The following is a 16,593-nucleotide window of genomic DNA, read 5'->3' on the forward strand; positions in this document are numbered from 1 at the left end:
GGCGTTTTTTTACCGCGAGTAAAAAAAACGCCTCGCGGCAAAAAGGGACATGACCCTTCTTGATGCGGTTTCCGCGTCCAAAACCGCATTGAAAGCAATGGGGACACGTCAAAAAACACCTCGAACTAGTGAGGTGTTTTCTGACGAGTATATTGCCGAGTGTTTTGCAGGAGTCGTCTCCTGCTGCTAGTCCAGCCCAGCAAGGGGCTGTCATTTCCTGTCTGCTCGTGGAGCCTGAAAAACATCGTGGACAGAACTCAGGGATACAGAAAACCGAAGTCCTGCATCCAAATCGAATACAAGTAAGTGCAATTGCTCCTATGTTCCATACATGCTATACATGTATGGAGCGGTGCATTTTTTTTTTTTCGATTTTTTTTTTTTGATCTTTTTTTTCGATTTTTTTATTTTTAATTTTTTAATTTTGTTATGCAGTTGTTCATGTATGTCATCTCTTTTTTTTTTTTTTCTTTTTTTTTTTAACATTTCAGGAACAGAAATGACGACAGCAGAGGTGTACCACCGAATGGACATTGATGTTGGGAAATTGATTCAAGAAGTAAGTATACTTTTTTTTTTTTTAATGTGGGCCTGTTCACATCAGCGTGGTTTCCGCTGAGGAGTTCAGTCGGTGCTTTCAGTCAGGGGAACCCCTCAACGGAAAGGCAAGTGTGAAGTGGTGACAGATCCGTTGCTAATGGTTTCTGTTTGTCCCCGTTGTGCAAAGGGTTCTGTCGTTTCGACGGAACCAATACCGCAGTGTAGGGAATCCCATTAGCAACGGATCCATCAGCATTGAAGTCAATGATGATGCAAACAGAAAACAATTTTTTTTTTAATGTGGGCCTGTTCACATCAGCGTGGTTTCTGCTGAGGGGTTCCGTCGGTGCTTTCAGTCAGGGGAACCCCTCAACGGAAAGGCAAGTGTGAAGTAAGTTCCGTTTGCATCACCATTCATTTCAATGGTGACAGATCCGTTGACAGAAGGATGTCAGGCTGGGTTCACACGACCATGTTACGTCCGTAATGTACGGAACGTATTTCAGCCGGAAGACCCAGACCGAAGACAGTGCAGGGAGCCGGGCTCCTAGCATCATAGTTATGTACGACGCTAGGAGTCCCTGCCTCGCTGCAGGACAACTGTCCCGTACTGTAATCATGTTCCACGCAGAGGCAGGGACTCCTAGCATCGTACATAAGTATGATGCTAGGAGCCCGGCTCCCTGCACTGTCTTCGGTCCGGGTCTTCCGGCCGAAATACGTTCCGTACATTATGGACGTAACATGGTTGTGTGAACCCAGCCTCATGCGTGTGAAAACCTCGGCAAAAACAGCCTGGAAAACCGCCTCAAAAACCACGTCAAACATGAAAACCTCCAGGGTCAGTTTTTACAGGAGGAATTTTCCTCCTGCAAAAAACTCCGTGTGAACAGGGCCTAAGGCAGTTTTTGGAGCTGTTTTTCTATTAAGTCAATGAAAAACAGCTCCAAAAATGGCTCAAGAAGTGACATGCACTTCTTTTTATGGGGCTTTTTTTTTTTACACGCCTTTCTTGAAAATGAGGCGTAAAAAAGTGCGCCGTATTTCCAATTGAAATCAACGTGCAGATGTTTGGAGGCGTTCTACTTCAGATTTTTCAGCCGTTTTTCGGGACGTTTACGGCCCGAAAGACGGCTGAAAATAGCCCGTGTGAACATACCCTTAATGAATGAATGGAGCAACAGGGTGCATGCGCAGCTTGCCGCTCCATTCGGAGGAACGGTGCCTCCGATCTTGTGATCGGTGGGGGTCCCATTGGTCAGACCCCCACCGATCAGCATGTTATCACCTATTCTGTGGTTAGGAGATACCTTTTAATCTTGGGACAACACCTTTAAGTTCTTACACTTTAGGGATGTATGGAATATACAAACTAAGCAATCACGCTCGGCTTGTTCTAGTTCTTCCACAGACTTCGATGGACAATGTGGCAAACCTGCATGGCCACCTCTCCACTTGTCACCCTCGGTATGCAACCCCCTCGGCTTGTAGAAAAGGGGTTAGGGGACCCCATTTCTCCAGGAAGATGAGAATTTGAGGTGGGACCAGCATTTGTCCGACATCATGTGAATAGCCAATAATTGTCTAATGTGGGCAAAATAACGCAGTGTATACCACTTACCTGCGCAGATTTACCACAGGGCCCCTTGGAGAGAAAACGAGCGATTAGGAAATACAGCTCTGCAATAAAAGACAAAGAAAAAAAAAGCCATTAGGTGCTGAAAATGAATGAATCCCATCAAGGCAGCAAAGACCATAAACAGCGAATTCCTACTATTAATAATGAGTCGTTAGCACTTGGCACTCATAGAGGTTGTGTCCACCCATCAAGTTGAAAAACCCGTTACCATGAGCAAGATTAGGTAATATGGATGTGAAAAAGAGGGGGTCCCCTGCTCCAGGCCCCCATTAGTGGAGAGTCCCCCCCACCACCCACCTATTAGCCAAAGTAGAGAGCAGTTCCCACTATGGCACACTCATTTGAATGGACGTCTTGTAAGGGTATGGGGTTTACTCACACGCCGTAAATGTTTTTAGAAACCTCAGACTGCGCCAAACATCTGAATGCGGCTCGCAGAAACCCACGGACTTGCTGCAGAAACGACCCCATTCACACGTATGGAACGAGTTTTCAATCGTAGAAATTTCTGAAACAAATCCGCCGCGTGTGAACCTATTATAAAAAGGTCCCCTGCACGCACGGCGGGTTTGTTGCAGGTTTTCTATGTGGATTAGTGGGCGGAAAATCCGTAGAAGACATGGAAATCAGAGCATGCTGCCGATACTCAAAGCCTAAGGCTGTGTTCACACTGTCAAAACACTAGTCGTTTTTTTCCCTCTGTCTCATTGAAATGGGGTTTTGGAGGCGGAAACTGTTTCAAGATGGGTCAGGACGCTTTTTACCGCGACGCGTTTTTTTTACTCGCGGTTAAAAACTCGTCCAACTCCCATTGAAATCAATTTTCGGGCGTTTTTTGAGGAGTTTTTTGGCACGGTTTCCGCGTCAAAAAACTCAGTGTGAACAGGGCCTTAGCATGCTTGTTCTGGACGGTCACTGCGGTTTTCACCCTTTCCAATATAGAAAGTGTGAAATCCGTAGCAAAACCTAAAGTAACGTGCAGATATTTCTGCAGAAAGACTTTGGAAAGTACAGAACACGTCCGCTATATGTGCAGGGGACAAACTACTGCATTTCCTCTGACGCAAAAGTGTGTGACCGCCTGCAGCTGTCATTGGCAATATTAGGCGATAACCAGTAGTTTCAGCAGATGGACCCGCAGCGATGAACCCAATCTTCTATTGGAAGGGGTTGCCAATTGGGAATTTTTTGAAGATGTCCACAAAGGGTTAAACCACTGAGCAGTAACCGCTACCACTATACAGGAGGCCATACACCAGTAATCTGCAACCTGTGAAACTACAACGGTCAAGCAATGTAGTTACCAAACACCTGGAGAGCGTGTACGCGGCACCCTCCTCTAACTAGATGAATTGGCAGCTGTGGAGCAAACCAACGCAAGTACTTACCACATGGACCATTTCAGATACCCTATCCCCAATTTCGTTATGTGTCTTTACTGCAAGGCATGTTAAATTCACCGTAGATTAAATTATATTTATATATTAAGTTATATGTATAGATAGGAGTCATTTGGTAATCCAGCACCTGGAGCGTCTCAAGGATTACAGATTATCGGAGTTGTACTGTATCTTGATAGTGAAGTTCATGCGCATTATATCGTTCTTACTATGTATAAGTAGAGCTTGAAAAATCCCAGCAGCCAGTCCACCAATGCCCAAAGCAAGTCGATGCCAACGCCATACTTTTTGCTTTTATTGATGTCCGTGGGAATTCTTACTATCTGGCTACTTGACAAGGCCCTTGACAAAGCACGTGTAGCGAGAAAAGGCCGTAGGTTCCTTCCACACCAAATAGACAGAGATCACGATCAATAAATAAGTTTTATTGCCACAAACGGTGAGTTGAAGTGATATATGAGTAAAATATAAAAGTTTATTTAGATAACTCTAAAAACAGGGGTACAATCACCACCGTAACAAAAGCCCCACCGTGTGAATTTAAAAACGTATTAAACAGTAAACTACTGAGTCCTGATACCATTGCGAACCCTCTATGACTCAGTATGTTTATAACAGATATCAAACCGGAATCAGCATATAACCATGGGCAAAACAGTAGTATAAACCTTGAAACACACTAGAGCCCGCAATAATCGCACCTGGAACTCCCAGTGTTAAAGGATACAATAATTCACACTGTCCCCAATGCTACAATTCCTCACTAACACGACCCTACGCGTTTCTTGTACTTATCATCAGGGGTCTGTACTTGGTCACTCTGGCCGGGATGCAAGCGATATTAATTCAACAGCAGGTATTCTGTACACCACGGAAGCATGCTCGCATAGATATCCTCGTGCCATAGATTTAATATGGAGGCGCGCACAAGCTTTGTTGGCTTTTTATATGGGAACCGCAAGAAATAAAGTTATGACACGTTTCAACACACGCTGATGGCCGTTCATCTGAATGGCTTCCTTGTGATTCGCTATATGGAAAAAAGTATTGGGACACCTGTTAATCATGAAATTCGGTTTCCTTCAGCCCATTCCCACAGGTGTATAACATCCAGCACTCGCCATGCCGTCCTCTTTACAGACATTAGTGATAGATTGGGTCGTTGTAAAGAGATTGGGTTTGCCCGATGCATCAAAATTTTGATACAGTTTCGATGCCGTGCACCCTCAAACTGTTCGATACTGATAATTCATGTATTTCGATACTAAGCTGTGCGGCCGCACAGTATAGTAACACATGAATGTTGTTAGAGCGGGGCTGCGGCTGTGTGATACATGTAACACAGTCATCGCCCCGCTCGAGTCCTCACAAGTGCGCGTGGCCAGCATGATGTGATGCGACAAGCGCTGCAATAATGATTGCCGGCACTGAAGTCAGAGAATGTGGCGTGGGCACTACAAAATACCCCCATATTCTGTCTTCCGTGCCTGCGCCGCCACTCATTAGTGCAGCGCTAGCTGCATCACCACACGCTGATCGCGTGTGCGAACTTATCAGGAGCAGGCAATGGGTGTATTACATAGCCGCAGCCCCGCTCTAATGGCAGAGATCAGAGAAACCTCATCTGCGCCGCTATTCCACTGAATGCTGCAATCAAAGCGGACAACAACAGAATTTAAAGGGAAAATGCCTCTTGGATCACGTCACAGGGAGTCCCTGTGACGCGATCGAGGGGCATTCCATATAGGGTCAGACAGCCCTGGGTCCATTGAAGGACCCCTGGGCTATCGGACGATATTTCCTGTTAGAGCACACTTAGCTATGTCCTAACAACTGCCTGTGTACTATCAGTATATAGATATATGCCTGTGTACTATCAGTATATAGATATATGCCTGTGTGCTATCAGTATATAGATGTATGTCTGTGTGCTATCAGTATATAGATATATGCCTGTGTGCTATCAGTATATAGATATATGCCTGTGTACTATCAGTATATAGATATATGCCTGTGTACTATCAGTATATAGATATATGCCTGTGTACTATCAGTATATAGATATATGCCTGTGTACTATCAGTATATAGATATATGCCTGTGTACTATCAGTATATAGATATATGCCTGTGTACTATCAGTATATAGATGTATGCCTGTGTACTATCAGTATATAGATATATGCCTGTGTACTATCAGTATATAGATATATGCCTGTGTGCTATCAGTATATAGATATATGCCTGTGTACTATCAGTATATAGATATATGCCTGTGTACTATCAGTATATAGATATATGCCTGTGTACTATCAGTATATAGATGTATGCCTGTGTACTATCAGTATATAGATATATGCCTGTGTACTATCAGTATATAGATATATGCCTGTGTACTATCAGTATATAGATATATGCCGGTACATTAAAAGTTAAAAAAAAGTAATGGTAAATTTTAAAAAAACTTATTCGGTACCGTTGTGACCATAATAACAAACTCATAGCGTCATTTATGATGTTTACTCTGTCATAAAACAAAAACTGCTTTCACTTATTAATGTGAGGCACGAGGTGTGATGAATTTTGAACCTCCATGTGCCTCACATATATAGTAATTAACCCTATCATGTTCCTCACACATTATCGCAATGTTGTCCATTATGACTGTGGGAAACATGATCAGGTTAATTACTATTAATGTGCAGCACATGGAGGTTCAAAATGAATCACACCTCGCGCCTCACGTCAGAAAATAACTTTTTTTTTATTATTATGATCGTTGGCAAACCATCGTTTTGGTATCGAGTATCGCAATACTACACAAAGTATCGGCATCGAAGTACAAATACTGGTATCGTGACAACGCTAAAAGATCACTGAATTCCAGCGCGGTCCTATAATAGGACGCCACCGTTGTAACAAGTCAGTTCATGAAATTTCTTCCCTCCTGGATATTCCACCATCAACCGTGAGTGATATTATTGTAAAGTGGAAGAAACCGCAGCAACTCCGTCCACGAAATGCAGACCACGTAAAGTTACAGAGCGGGGGCGCCGAGTGCTGAGGAGCAAAGTGCATTACAGTCACCAACTCTCTGCTGACTCAATAACCGCAGAGTCCAGACCTCCTCTGGTATTAACATCCTCACAGAAATTGCCGGGAGCTTCATGGCATGGGGGCCAAGCAGCGACGCAACATGCCAGCCTCACATCACCAAGCACAATGCCAAGCGTCAGATGGAGTGGTGTAAAGCCGCCGCCACTGGACTCTGGAGAAGTGGAAACGTGTTCTGTGGAGTGACACTTCTCTATCTGACGGGTCTGATAGAGGAGTCTGGGCTTGGTGAATGCCAGGAGAACGCAGCCTGACTTTACTGTGCCAGCTGTGAAGTTTAGCGGAGGAGGATAATGTTATGGGATTGTTCCAGCATGACTGCGCCCCAGTGCACAAGCTCCATAAAGCCGTGGTTGGTTGAGTTTGATGCGGAAGAACTTGACTGGCCGCAGAGAGTCCTGACCTCAACCCCATCCAACACCTTTGGGATGAACTAGAAAGGAGATTGTGATCCAGACCGTCACGATCAGTGTCTGATCTCACAAATGTTCTTCTGGATGAATCTGCAAAAATCCCCACAGACACTCCAAGATCTTGTAGAAAACCTTCCCAGAAGAGTGGAAGATGTTTTACTGCATATACGGACCAACTCCATATTAGTGGCTATGGCTTCAGAATGGAATGTTATAAAAGCTCCTATAGGTGTAATGTGGAGGAGTCCCAACACTTTGTTGATGTGTCAGGGGTTTTACCATCCTCCTCAGGAGCCAATCATGTACTGGCATATCTTAGGATGCCCGTGTGTATAGCCGCCCTGTGCCATGCAGCTAAAAACTGACCAGTTTTACCACAAGTTTCCATGGTTCTCTGATGCTTTGTTTTGCCGCACGGTTTGTACAGGTGGAGAACACGGCATCAATGTTATTCAACTGTACGCAGCCAAAAACCGCATCACAAAATCACAGCAATGTTGCTCGGTTCTCGGCTACTTATCATACTACCCGCTAAACAGGGACCCTTAACAGGTTTCAGCATGGTCTTCAAGTGCCAATGAAGACCCTGTTGTGGAGTCACTCTGCTGGACTATCAGAAAAAAACTCCTGGCAATTTGGCACGGGATTATTCAAATGCCAGATAATCAGGAGTGCTGGATTAAAGATCTATAAAAGCAGAACACACTCAAAATCTAAAGTAAGGTTATGTTCACACCTGCGTCGCAGCTTTCCGTTGCTCTGCTCCATCAGAGGAGCAGAACAAGAGAAAACCAGAAGCGACAGTTCCACGGACACCACCGGCGGCCCAGTTCACACAGTTTTTTGCCACTGATTTTGCCACAGAAATCGCATCTGCGTCAGCGGCAAAAAAAATTCCGAAACCACCTTCCATTGATTTCAGTGGGAGGCGGAGGAGTTTTTAGGCACTCGCTGTAAAAAAAAAAAAAAAAAAAAGCTCAATTCTTGCTGCAGTTCCACCCCTCAGGTCCCATTGAATGGGAGGCAGAGAAAGTGTTTTTCGCTGCGTTTTTTGCCCGCGGAGCTCAATCGCGGCAAAAATTTGCAAGCAGGTCAAAATCTGCCTCAAAATTCCTGATTTTTCTGCCTGCAAAAAAAAACAAAAAACTGTGTGAACAGGGCCTAATTGCTTCCATAGTGGGGTCCGTCGTTTAACCGGAAACAATAGCGCAGCATGCTACACGGTTTCTGGTAATCTCTGGAGGATCTGCGAAGGAGGCCACTATCGGTACCTCAAACACAGATGTGAACAGTGGCTAATAACTAAGATGGGGTGTTCAAGTGTAAAATGTGCAGCCACTTTGGCTCTATTGGGGTTCATTCACATTTTGTGGTCAAGTACCTTGATTTAACCGCACCGTGTGAAGAGACCCCCTAGGAAAAAGGTAAAGATCTCGATTACACTGAAGCCTCAGTCCCGAATATTGTAACCATTGTTCGGTTGATCACCCGGCGCCAACAGTTCTGTAAAATTAGGAAGTCCCGCTGAACATATAGAGATAACCCACAAAAAACAACAGACGAGACATCTGCGCAGCTAAGAACCCCCCAACACTGAGAACGACAACTACAAGGAAAACTCCCGTCATCCACTCAGGTCCTCATACTTCACCGCCCAACTATGCAAAGAAAACAGAAGTATGAGGGAAGTAAGTGACAAGTATTAGGTCACTGCCTCAGGATGTAAACAATGTTCCCTTTCACTTAAAGCAAGCAGAGACCTTGAAAATGATGATTGGAGGTGGTTACTACAGGATTGCACACAGGTTATTACCACCAATGCCGAGAGCTCGATTAGGTATTGACAGGATGCTGGGACTTCCAGTTCTCCCATGGCTGAGAATCACAAGGTGGCCGTTCTCACTCTGTGCAGTAAAATTCTGTTAATCCGGCATGAACGGGACATGTTCTGGATTATCGGACTGTCAGAAAAGTTTATAAACTTCTTTGTAAAGCTTGCTGCTAATCTGTAACATCTTATAACCGGTTATCTCAGCGCCGCCGTCTCTCTAGTCCCGCGAGACGCCACATCATCCTGCCGTTTTATACTGGACTATTGGAATTTTTGCATCAGATGGCAGATTAGAGGAATTTTACTACATAAATATTGAAGCCCGCAGGAGGGACGTATATTAGTAACTCCGCTCGTATAAACGGGAACATCGTTTTTCAGGGTTCACTAGGTTTCTCACAAACCAGATAACGCAACGGCAACGTAACGTGGCCACGACAGCTTCCGCCTGACACGTCCGGTATCCATCGTAGAGGACCACAATAGGTCACACTACACCGGACTCTCTAAAGACGTCCTTCGCTAAAGAAAACGGGAAAAATATGGTACGGTTCGCAGACTGGCGCAATTTTGATTAGAAACACGGCGTGACCATTTTTGCAATACAGTCGACACACAGACCCCATGTGTAATTAGGGTGACAGGTTTCTGCTGGACAGTATGTGGTGGTGACAGCTAAGTGACAGCAGCAGCAGTTGGGATAGTAATAAAATATATGTGCTGCCCCCCTGGTCATAGGGTACGTGCCAGCTCCTGGGGGCAGGGTTGAGTCGGTTACCTGACTCTGCCGGCTGCGTGGAGCAGCTGGGCACGGGCTGGAGTGCCATGCGGCTCAGTCCAGGAGCCCGGCTGAGAGTACGTCCTCCGAGCCTCCGTGCGGCCTCCTCACATCTGCACACTCTGCAACTAACTCCGCCTCTTCCGTTACGTCACTCAGAACCATCAGTCACATCCGCATAAAGACTCATTCTATACAAAGTAGTCCCTCAAACATCGCTGCTTCTATCTAAAACCAAATCTCCAAACCAGCCATGACAGAGAATACGTCTACCCTAACGATGGATAATATTTTTGAAACTCTTTCATTAGCTAAAAAAAAAAAAAACTTTATTTACAAGCCCGAAAAAAATCGGCGTTGGTATTCCTGCGCGGCGGTGAAGAGGCTCGTTCCAAGCGAACTACACAATACCCTGTGACGTAAACCGAAGCGCTCAGCTGTCGTTGGACTACAAGTTCCATGAGTCTTTTGTGAATATTACGATGCTTCGGCGTCATGGGAGTTGTAGTTCAAAACACAAAGTGCAGCAGGTTGTTTCTAGTACAGGCTGGACAGTACTAAAGCTGTTTCAAAACTAAACGTTAATAAAGCTGATTTTATGTTCTTATATTCTTTATATATCATGACTATTATTGTTATTTGACAGGGCTACAGATATTAATACTCTTAGAGACAGGTTGCGTTGCTCTGTATTCGTTTCAGCAATATCTGCGACATATCTTGCATGGCTTGTGATAAATATATGACCCGTGACCTGGTGCAAATAGATTTTTTAGGAAAACTCAGGACTAACTAACAAATAACATCCGCCACACTGAAGCTTTTTGTAGTCTTAAAAAATGGCGCAGTTCTTTGATAAATATGGTGCGCAACACAAATAACCGTACCGTTCCACGGGCCCCAAACCAGAAGTTCATACGTGACACCCACCGACAGGGCCGGGACAAGGGATACACAGGGTCGGTGGTAGCTTAGGGCAACGTAAAAGTCAGATGGGAGGACGACGCAGTGGCAAAAAAAAATAATGCCTTATCAATGTATTTACGACCGTTTATTATCACAGAAAAAATGGCCTTGTTGCCCATAGCAACCAATCAGAGCTCAGTGTTTATTTTTCCAGAGCTATTTAAGAAGTGAAAGCTGAGCTCTGATTGGTTGCTATGGGCAACAAGGCGACCAAACTTCTGGCGGCTACGTTGCCAAAAACAGCCCAAAATCCGTTGCAAAAATCACCATGACAAACCTATATACTGTTTGAGGATCCAGCCTCATCGTTATTGTGGCCATAATTGGAGAGACTATGATTAGGATATTTGTAGCATCCATATACTGAAAAAACATGTAAGAATTCTTCAAATCTTCAAATTCTAAAAGCTGAAATTTATACATATTTTAAAAATATTTCTTTCTGGCGGCTTCATTGCAACCAGTGAACGTTTACTTATCCGAAAATAACATATAATCCTCCTCAACAGGTTGTAAGATGAACTAATGCTATGCAGCTTACCTACATAACCCTTTACTCTCCAGAATTAATACTGTGCTGCATCCAGTCGTCATGAGATAGACCCCATATTTTTCTGTGCATCATTTTCTTTACAAAAAAATTTATTTTATTTTATTTTATTTCCCATATGGGTATGGGACTCGCAGGGCCGCCGTCAGAAATTTCTGGGCCCAATACAGTCAAGGTGTCGAGCCCCCCCGTTACCGGGGGATTGAGGGAAGGTGTCAACAGAAAGTGGCATTGGAGGGCAGGGGTGAGACGCAGACTGGCAGTGGCGCTGTGGAGGGGCACAGTGGTGCACGCGGGGGATTTCCAGTTGCCTGGTTTCCAGAGGGGGCACTGTGGCGCTATAGTGTCCCCTGTGGCACTATCTACAGGGGCAGCTATATAACACCATCTACAGGGGGCAGAGTATGGCACTATCTACATGGGCACTGTGGAACTATCTACATGGGCAGTGTGTGGTATAAACTACATGGACACTGTGGCTGTAAAGGATCTGCCAGACACAGCTTCTGTGTCGACGCCCGTGGTTAATCAGTCTGCATCTGCTCCTAGGTCTGATAGAGTGACTCAATCTGCTACCACTAAGGCTGGTAGGCTGAGGAGTGGGAGAACCTATCACAGCCTGGCCAGACGGAGCTAGCTAGCTCCGCCCTCTGTCTATTTATACCTTCATTTCCTGCTCTTTCTTGCCTGTGATTCTGTCTGGTTTCCTGGCTCTGCTGTTCCTGCTTGTACTACTGACCTCTGCTTCAAATTGACCCTGGCTTTACTGACTGCTCTGCGTTTGGTACCTCGTACACTCCTGGTTTGACTCGGCTCGTTCACCACTCTTGTTGCTCGCGGTGTTGCCTTGGGCAACTGCCCCATTTCCCGTAGCTTCTGTGTACCCTTGTCTGTTTGTCTCTCGTGCACGTATTGAGCGTAGGGACCATCGCCCAGTTGTACGCCGTCGCCTAGGACGAGTCGGGCAAGTAGGCAGGGACTGAGTGGCGGGTAGATTAGGGCTCACCTGTCTGTCTCCTTTCCCCATCATTACAGTGGCACTATCTCCAAGGGGCACTGTGGTAATATCTACATAGGCACGGTTGCACTATTTACAAGGGACAGTGTGTGGCACTATCTACATGGGTACAGTGGCACTGTCCACAGGGTGCACTATAGCAATTTCTACAGGGGGCACTTTGGCACTATCTACATGGGTACTCTGGCACTATCTACATTGGCACTGTTGCATCATCAACAGGGGCAGCGTGTGGCACCTTCTACATGGGCACTGTGTCACTATCAACATCGGCACTGTGGCATTTTCTACAGGGGGCAGATTGTGGCACTATCTATAGGGGGCACTGTGGCACTATCTACAGGGGCACTATCTACAGAGGGAGCTGAGTGTGGCACTATCTACGCTGGTTTTCATGCTACGAGTAATGGTCAGCACATATCCACTAGCCTAGCCCTTTATATTAGGGCTTGTAATATAGGGTTAGGCTGCTTGATACAAGCAGACTATTACTCATAATGTAAAAACCGAGGGTAGTGAGAGCGCGTCACAGATGATTTGGTTTAAAGAGTATGCATTTAAAGTGGTAGGGTTGGGAGTGGGGCCAGTGGGGATATGTACCCTGGCAAAGGCTCCATGGAGAGGCAGGAGGGAGATAGTAGGTGTGCGGGGGGGGGGGGGGACATAAATAAAATCATTGCACTGAGGCTTCTGCATGTACACTGCACATTCACTCACTCAAGTTACAGTGCTGACTGCTTCTTCTGCCTCCTTACACGTGACACCTCCGTAGACACCAGACCATAACAAAATTAATTCTGTCCCCTTAAATAATATTCAGACCACAGACCAGACTCCTAAATTAATTAATTCAGACACCCGACCAGATCCCTCAATTAATTCAGACCCCAGACCAGACCCCAAAATGTATACACACCCCAATCAGACACCCTAATTAATTTAGACCTCCTAACCGGACCCCTAAATTAATTCAGACCTCAGACCAGACCCCAAAAATAATTCAGACCCGCAACCACCCCAGACCAGACCTCTAAATTAATTCAGAGACCCCGACCAGACACCTGAATAAATACAGACCCCAGACCAGACCCTCTAAACAAATAAAGATTGCTGATCAGTGCCCCTTAATACAGACCACAGACCAGACCCCGAAATTAATTTACACCCTGAGTCAGACTTTCAAAATTAATTACAACCACCAGCCAGACCCCTAAATTAATTTACAACCCAAACCAAACCCCAAAAAAAGAAAATTCACACACCAGACCCCCTATGTACTTACCGCTACACTCTCCTGGGTTTTCTGGCCTCCTCTTTCGGCCAGAGGGCACCTCTACTCCTTGGGCACAACTTCACTTCTGGTGCCTCATGAACCTGACGCTGGGGCCCTGCTTTGTAAGTTCCTGACGTCAGTACGTTGTATGTGGCGGTGCATACAACACACCAGGACAAAACGTAACCGTGTCAATCTTTATAACAAATTTAAAACATAATTTAAAGTTTTCAGAGAACTACAGAAGAAAAAAAAACTGGTGGGATTTTATTTTTTTTGCACATTTTGCTTAATAACAAAATACAAAAAATGAAACACAACATTTTACTTCATATTGAATGCATTAAAACAATTTGAAAAAAAATGGTTACGAAGGTGGACATAGCCTTTGAGTATGAAATGTGATACAGAGTGAAAGATTAGATGAATTGTATGCATTTAGGTTGTACTTCAAACTGTTTACTTTCCCACAAACGTGATCCCCCACACTTCTAACTGACCCGATGCCCATTCACTTGGATTTTGTATCCAGAAAACCTTGTGTAAGTGTAAGCCACCACGGAGTCCCCTGGGGTCCAGGCATGACCACCTGCTTTACATGTCACTATGTAATCTACTTATGTTTGTCACAGATCCTAATGTACCATATCAGTTGTGTTCACCAGATGGTGATTGCAACTACTTTGTATACAATGCTACAAATACTGTGATTAAGGGACCTGCAATTATTTATTTTTATTATCCGTCATGTAATGGTATGCCCACCTGTGAACAAGCTCATCTATATACAGTATATAGAATCAATCTACCTAAAAAGTAGAGTATCTTTGTGAAAACATTACATTACTTATATTGTACTGATCATGAGTTACATCCTGTATTATACTCCGGAGCTGCACTCATTATTCTGCTGGTGGAGTCACTGTGTACATACATTATATTACTTATCCTGTACTGATCATGAGTTACATCCTGTATTATACTCCGGAGCTGCACTCATTATTCTGCTGGTGGAGTCACTTTGTATATACATTACATTACTTATCCTATACTAATCCGAGTTACTGCTTGTATTACACTCCAGAGCTGCACTCACTATAAGGCTGGGTTCACACGACCTATTTTCAGACGTAATGGAGGCGTATTATGCCTCAAATTACGTCTGAAAAGACGGCTCCAATACGTCGGCAAACATCTGCCCATTACTTTCAAAGGGCTTTACGATGTACTGTGCCGATGACCTGTCATTTTACGCGTCGCTGTCAAAAGACGGCACGTAAAAATACAGCCTCGTCAAAAGAAGTGCAGGACACTTCTTGGGACGTAATTGGAGCCGTTTTTCATTGACTCTATTGAAAACAGCTCCAAAAACGCCTCAAAAAACATCTGAAAAGAAGCCTCAAAAGAAGCTCCAAATTTCATTTTCAGCTTCAAAAACGCCTGAAAATCAGAGGCTGTTTTCTCTCAAATCAGCACCGTATTTTCAGACGTAATTGCAGATATCGTGTGCACATACCCTTAGGGTATGTGCACACGATAGCAGGCATTTACGTCTGAAAAGACAGACTGTTTTCAGGAGAAAACATCTGCCTCGTTTCAGACGTATATGCTCCTCCTCGCATTTTGCGAGGCTTCTCTGACAGCCGTAAATTTTGAGCTGTGCTTCATTGACTTCAATGAAGAACGACTCAAATTACGTCTGAAAGAAGTGTCCTGCACTTCTTTTGACGAGGCTGTATTTTTACGCGTCATCGTTTGACAGCTGTCAAACGACGACGCGTAAATGACAGGTTGTCTGCACAGTACGTCGGCAAACCTATTCAAATGAATGGGCAGATGTTTGCCGACGTATATTGTAGCCCTATTTTCAGACGTAAAACGAGGCATAATACGCCTCGTTTACGTCTAAAAATAGGTCGTGTGAACCCAGCCTAATGATGGTGGAATCCCTGTGTATATACATTACATTACTTATCCTATACTAATTCTGAGTTACAGTCTGTATTATACTCCAGAGCTGCACTCACTATTCTGCTGGTGTAGTCACTGTGTACATACTGTAAAGGATCTGCCAGGCACAACTTCTGTGTATACTCCCATAGGTAATCAGTCTGCACCTGAGTCTATGTCTCTGAGACTGACTCCATCTTCCACCACTCAGGATGGCAGGCTTAGGAGTGGGAGAGCCTATCGCAGCCTGGCCAGACGGAGCTAGCTCCCGCCCTCTGTCTATTTATACCTGCCTTTCCTGTTCCTCCTTTGCTTGTGATTCTTCTCGTGTGGTTTCCTGGCCCAGCTACTGCTTCTAACTATTTGATCCTGCTCCATACTTACCCTGGCTTACTGACTACTCTCCTGTTCTGCGTTTGGTACCTGTGCACTCCTGGTTTGACTCGGCTCGTTCACCACTCTTGTTGCTCACGGTGTTGCCGTTGGCAACTGCCCCTTTGCTTTGTGTTCCCTTGTCTGTTTGTCTCGTGCACTTACTGAGCGTAGGGACCGCCGCCCAGTTCTACCCCGTCGCCTAGGGCGGGTCGTTGCAAGTAGGCAGGGATAGAGTGGCGGGTAGATTAGGGCTCACTTGTCCGTTTCCCTAACCCCGTCATTACATAATCACAAGCCCATATACCTAGTCTACCCTGCTCCCTGACACTACTATGGACCCCCTTGAGACCCTGGCCCAGCAAATGCAGGGTCTCTCCCTACAGGTCCAGGCCCTGGCTCAGAGGGTCAACCAGCCTGACGCTACCATGGTAGTGCCCCTCACCTCACCTCTTGAACCCCACCTCAAGTTGCCTGACCGGTTCTCAGGGGACCGGAGGACTTTTCTCTCCTTTCGGGAGAGTTGTAGGCGCTACTTTCGCTTAAAGCCTCATTCCTCAGGTTCTGAGAGCCAGCGGGTGGGTATAATTATGTCCCGGCTCCAGGAAGGGCCCCAAGAGTGGGCCTTCTCCTTGGCTCCTGACGCCCCTGAACTTTCCTCCGTTGATCGTTTCTTTTATGCTCTCGGACTCATTTATGACGAGACTGACAGGACTGCCTTCGCCGAGAGTCAGCTGGTGACCTTACGTC

General features: G+C 45.2%; 1 protein-coding gene and 1 long non-coding RNA gene across 2 annotated transcripts in view; one reads left to right on the forward strand and one right to left on the reverse strand.

The window, feature by feature from the left end:
* The window catches only part of BRWD1 (bromodomain and WD repeat domain containing 1), a 99,510-nt gene extending 89,655 nt beyond the window's left edge, over window positions 1-9,855 (reverse strand). The window contains exons 1-2 of the mRNA XM_075854611.1: window positions 9,715-9,855; window positions 2,162-2,220 (exon numbers count right to left, since the gene is read on the reverse strand). Coding sequence (XP_075710726.1) covers window positions 2,162-2,220; window positions 9,715-9,763 — 108 coding nt within the window. The 5' untranslated portion in view covers window positions 9,764-9,855. The remainder of the gene's footprint in view (window positions 1-2,161; window positions 2,221-9,714) is intronic.
* A 1,114-nt stretch (window positions 9,856-10,969) lies between these two features.
* LOC142741640 (uncharacterized) overlaps window positions 10,970-16,593 on the forward strand; it is a 33,878-nt gene continuing 28,254 nt past the window's right edge. The window contains exon 1 of the long non-coding RNA XR_012881216.1: window positions 10,970-11,055. This is a non-coding gene — a long non-coding RNA (uncharacterized LOC142741640). The remainder of the gene's footprint in view (window positions 11,056-16,593) is intronic.

The sequence above is a fragment of the Rhinoderma darwinii genome, chromosome 2 (genome assembly GCF_050947455.1).
Source record: "Rhinoderma darwinii isolate aRhiDar2 chromosome 2, aRhiDar2.hap1, whole genome shotgun sequence".
Lineage (NCBI taxonomy): Eukaryota > Metazoa > Chordata > Amphibia > Anura > Rhinodermatidae > Rhinoderma > Rhinoderma darwinii.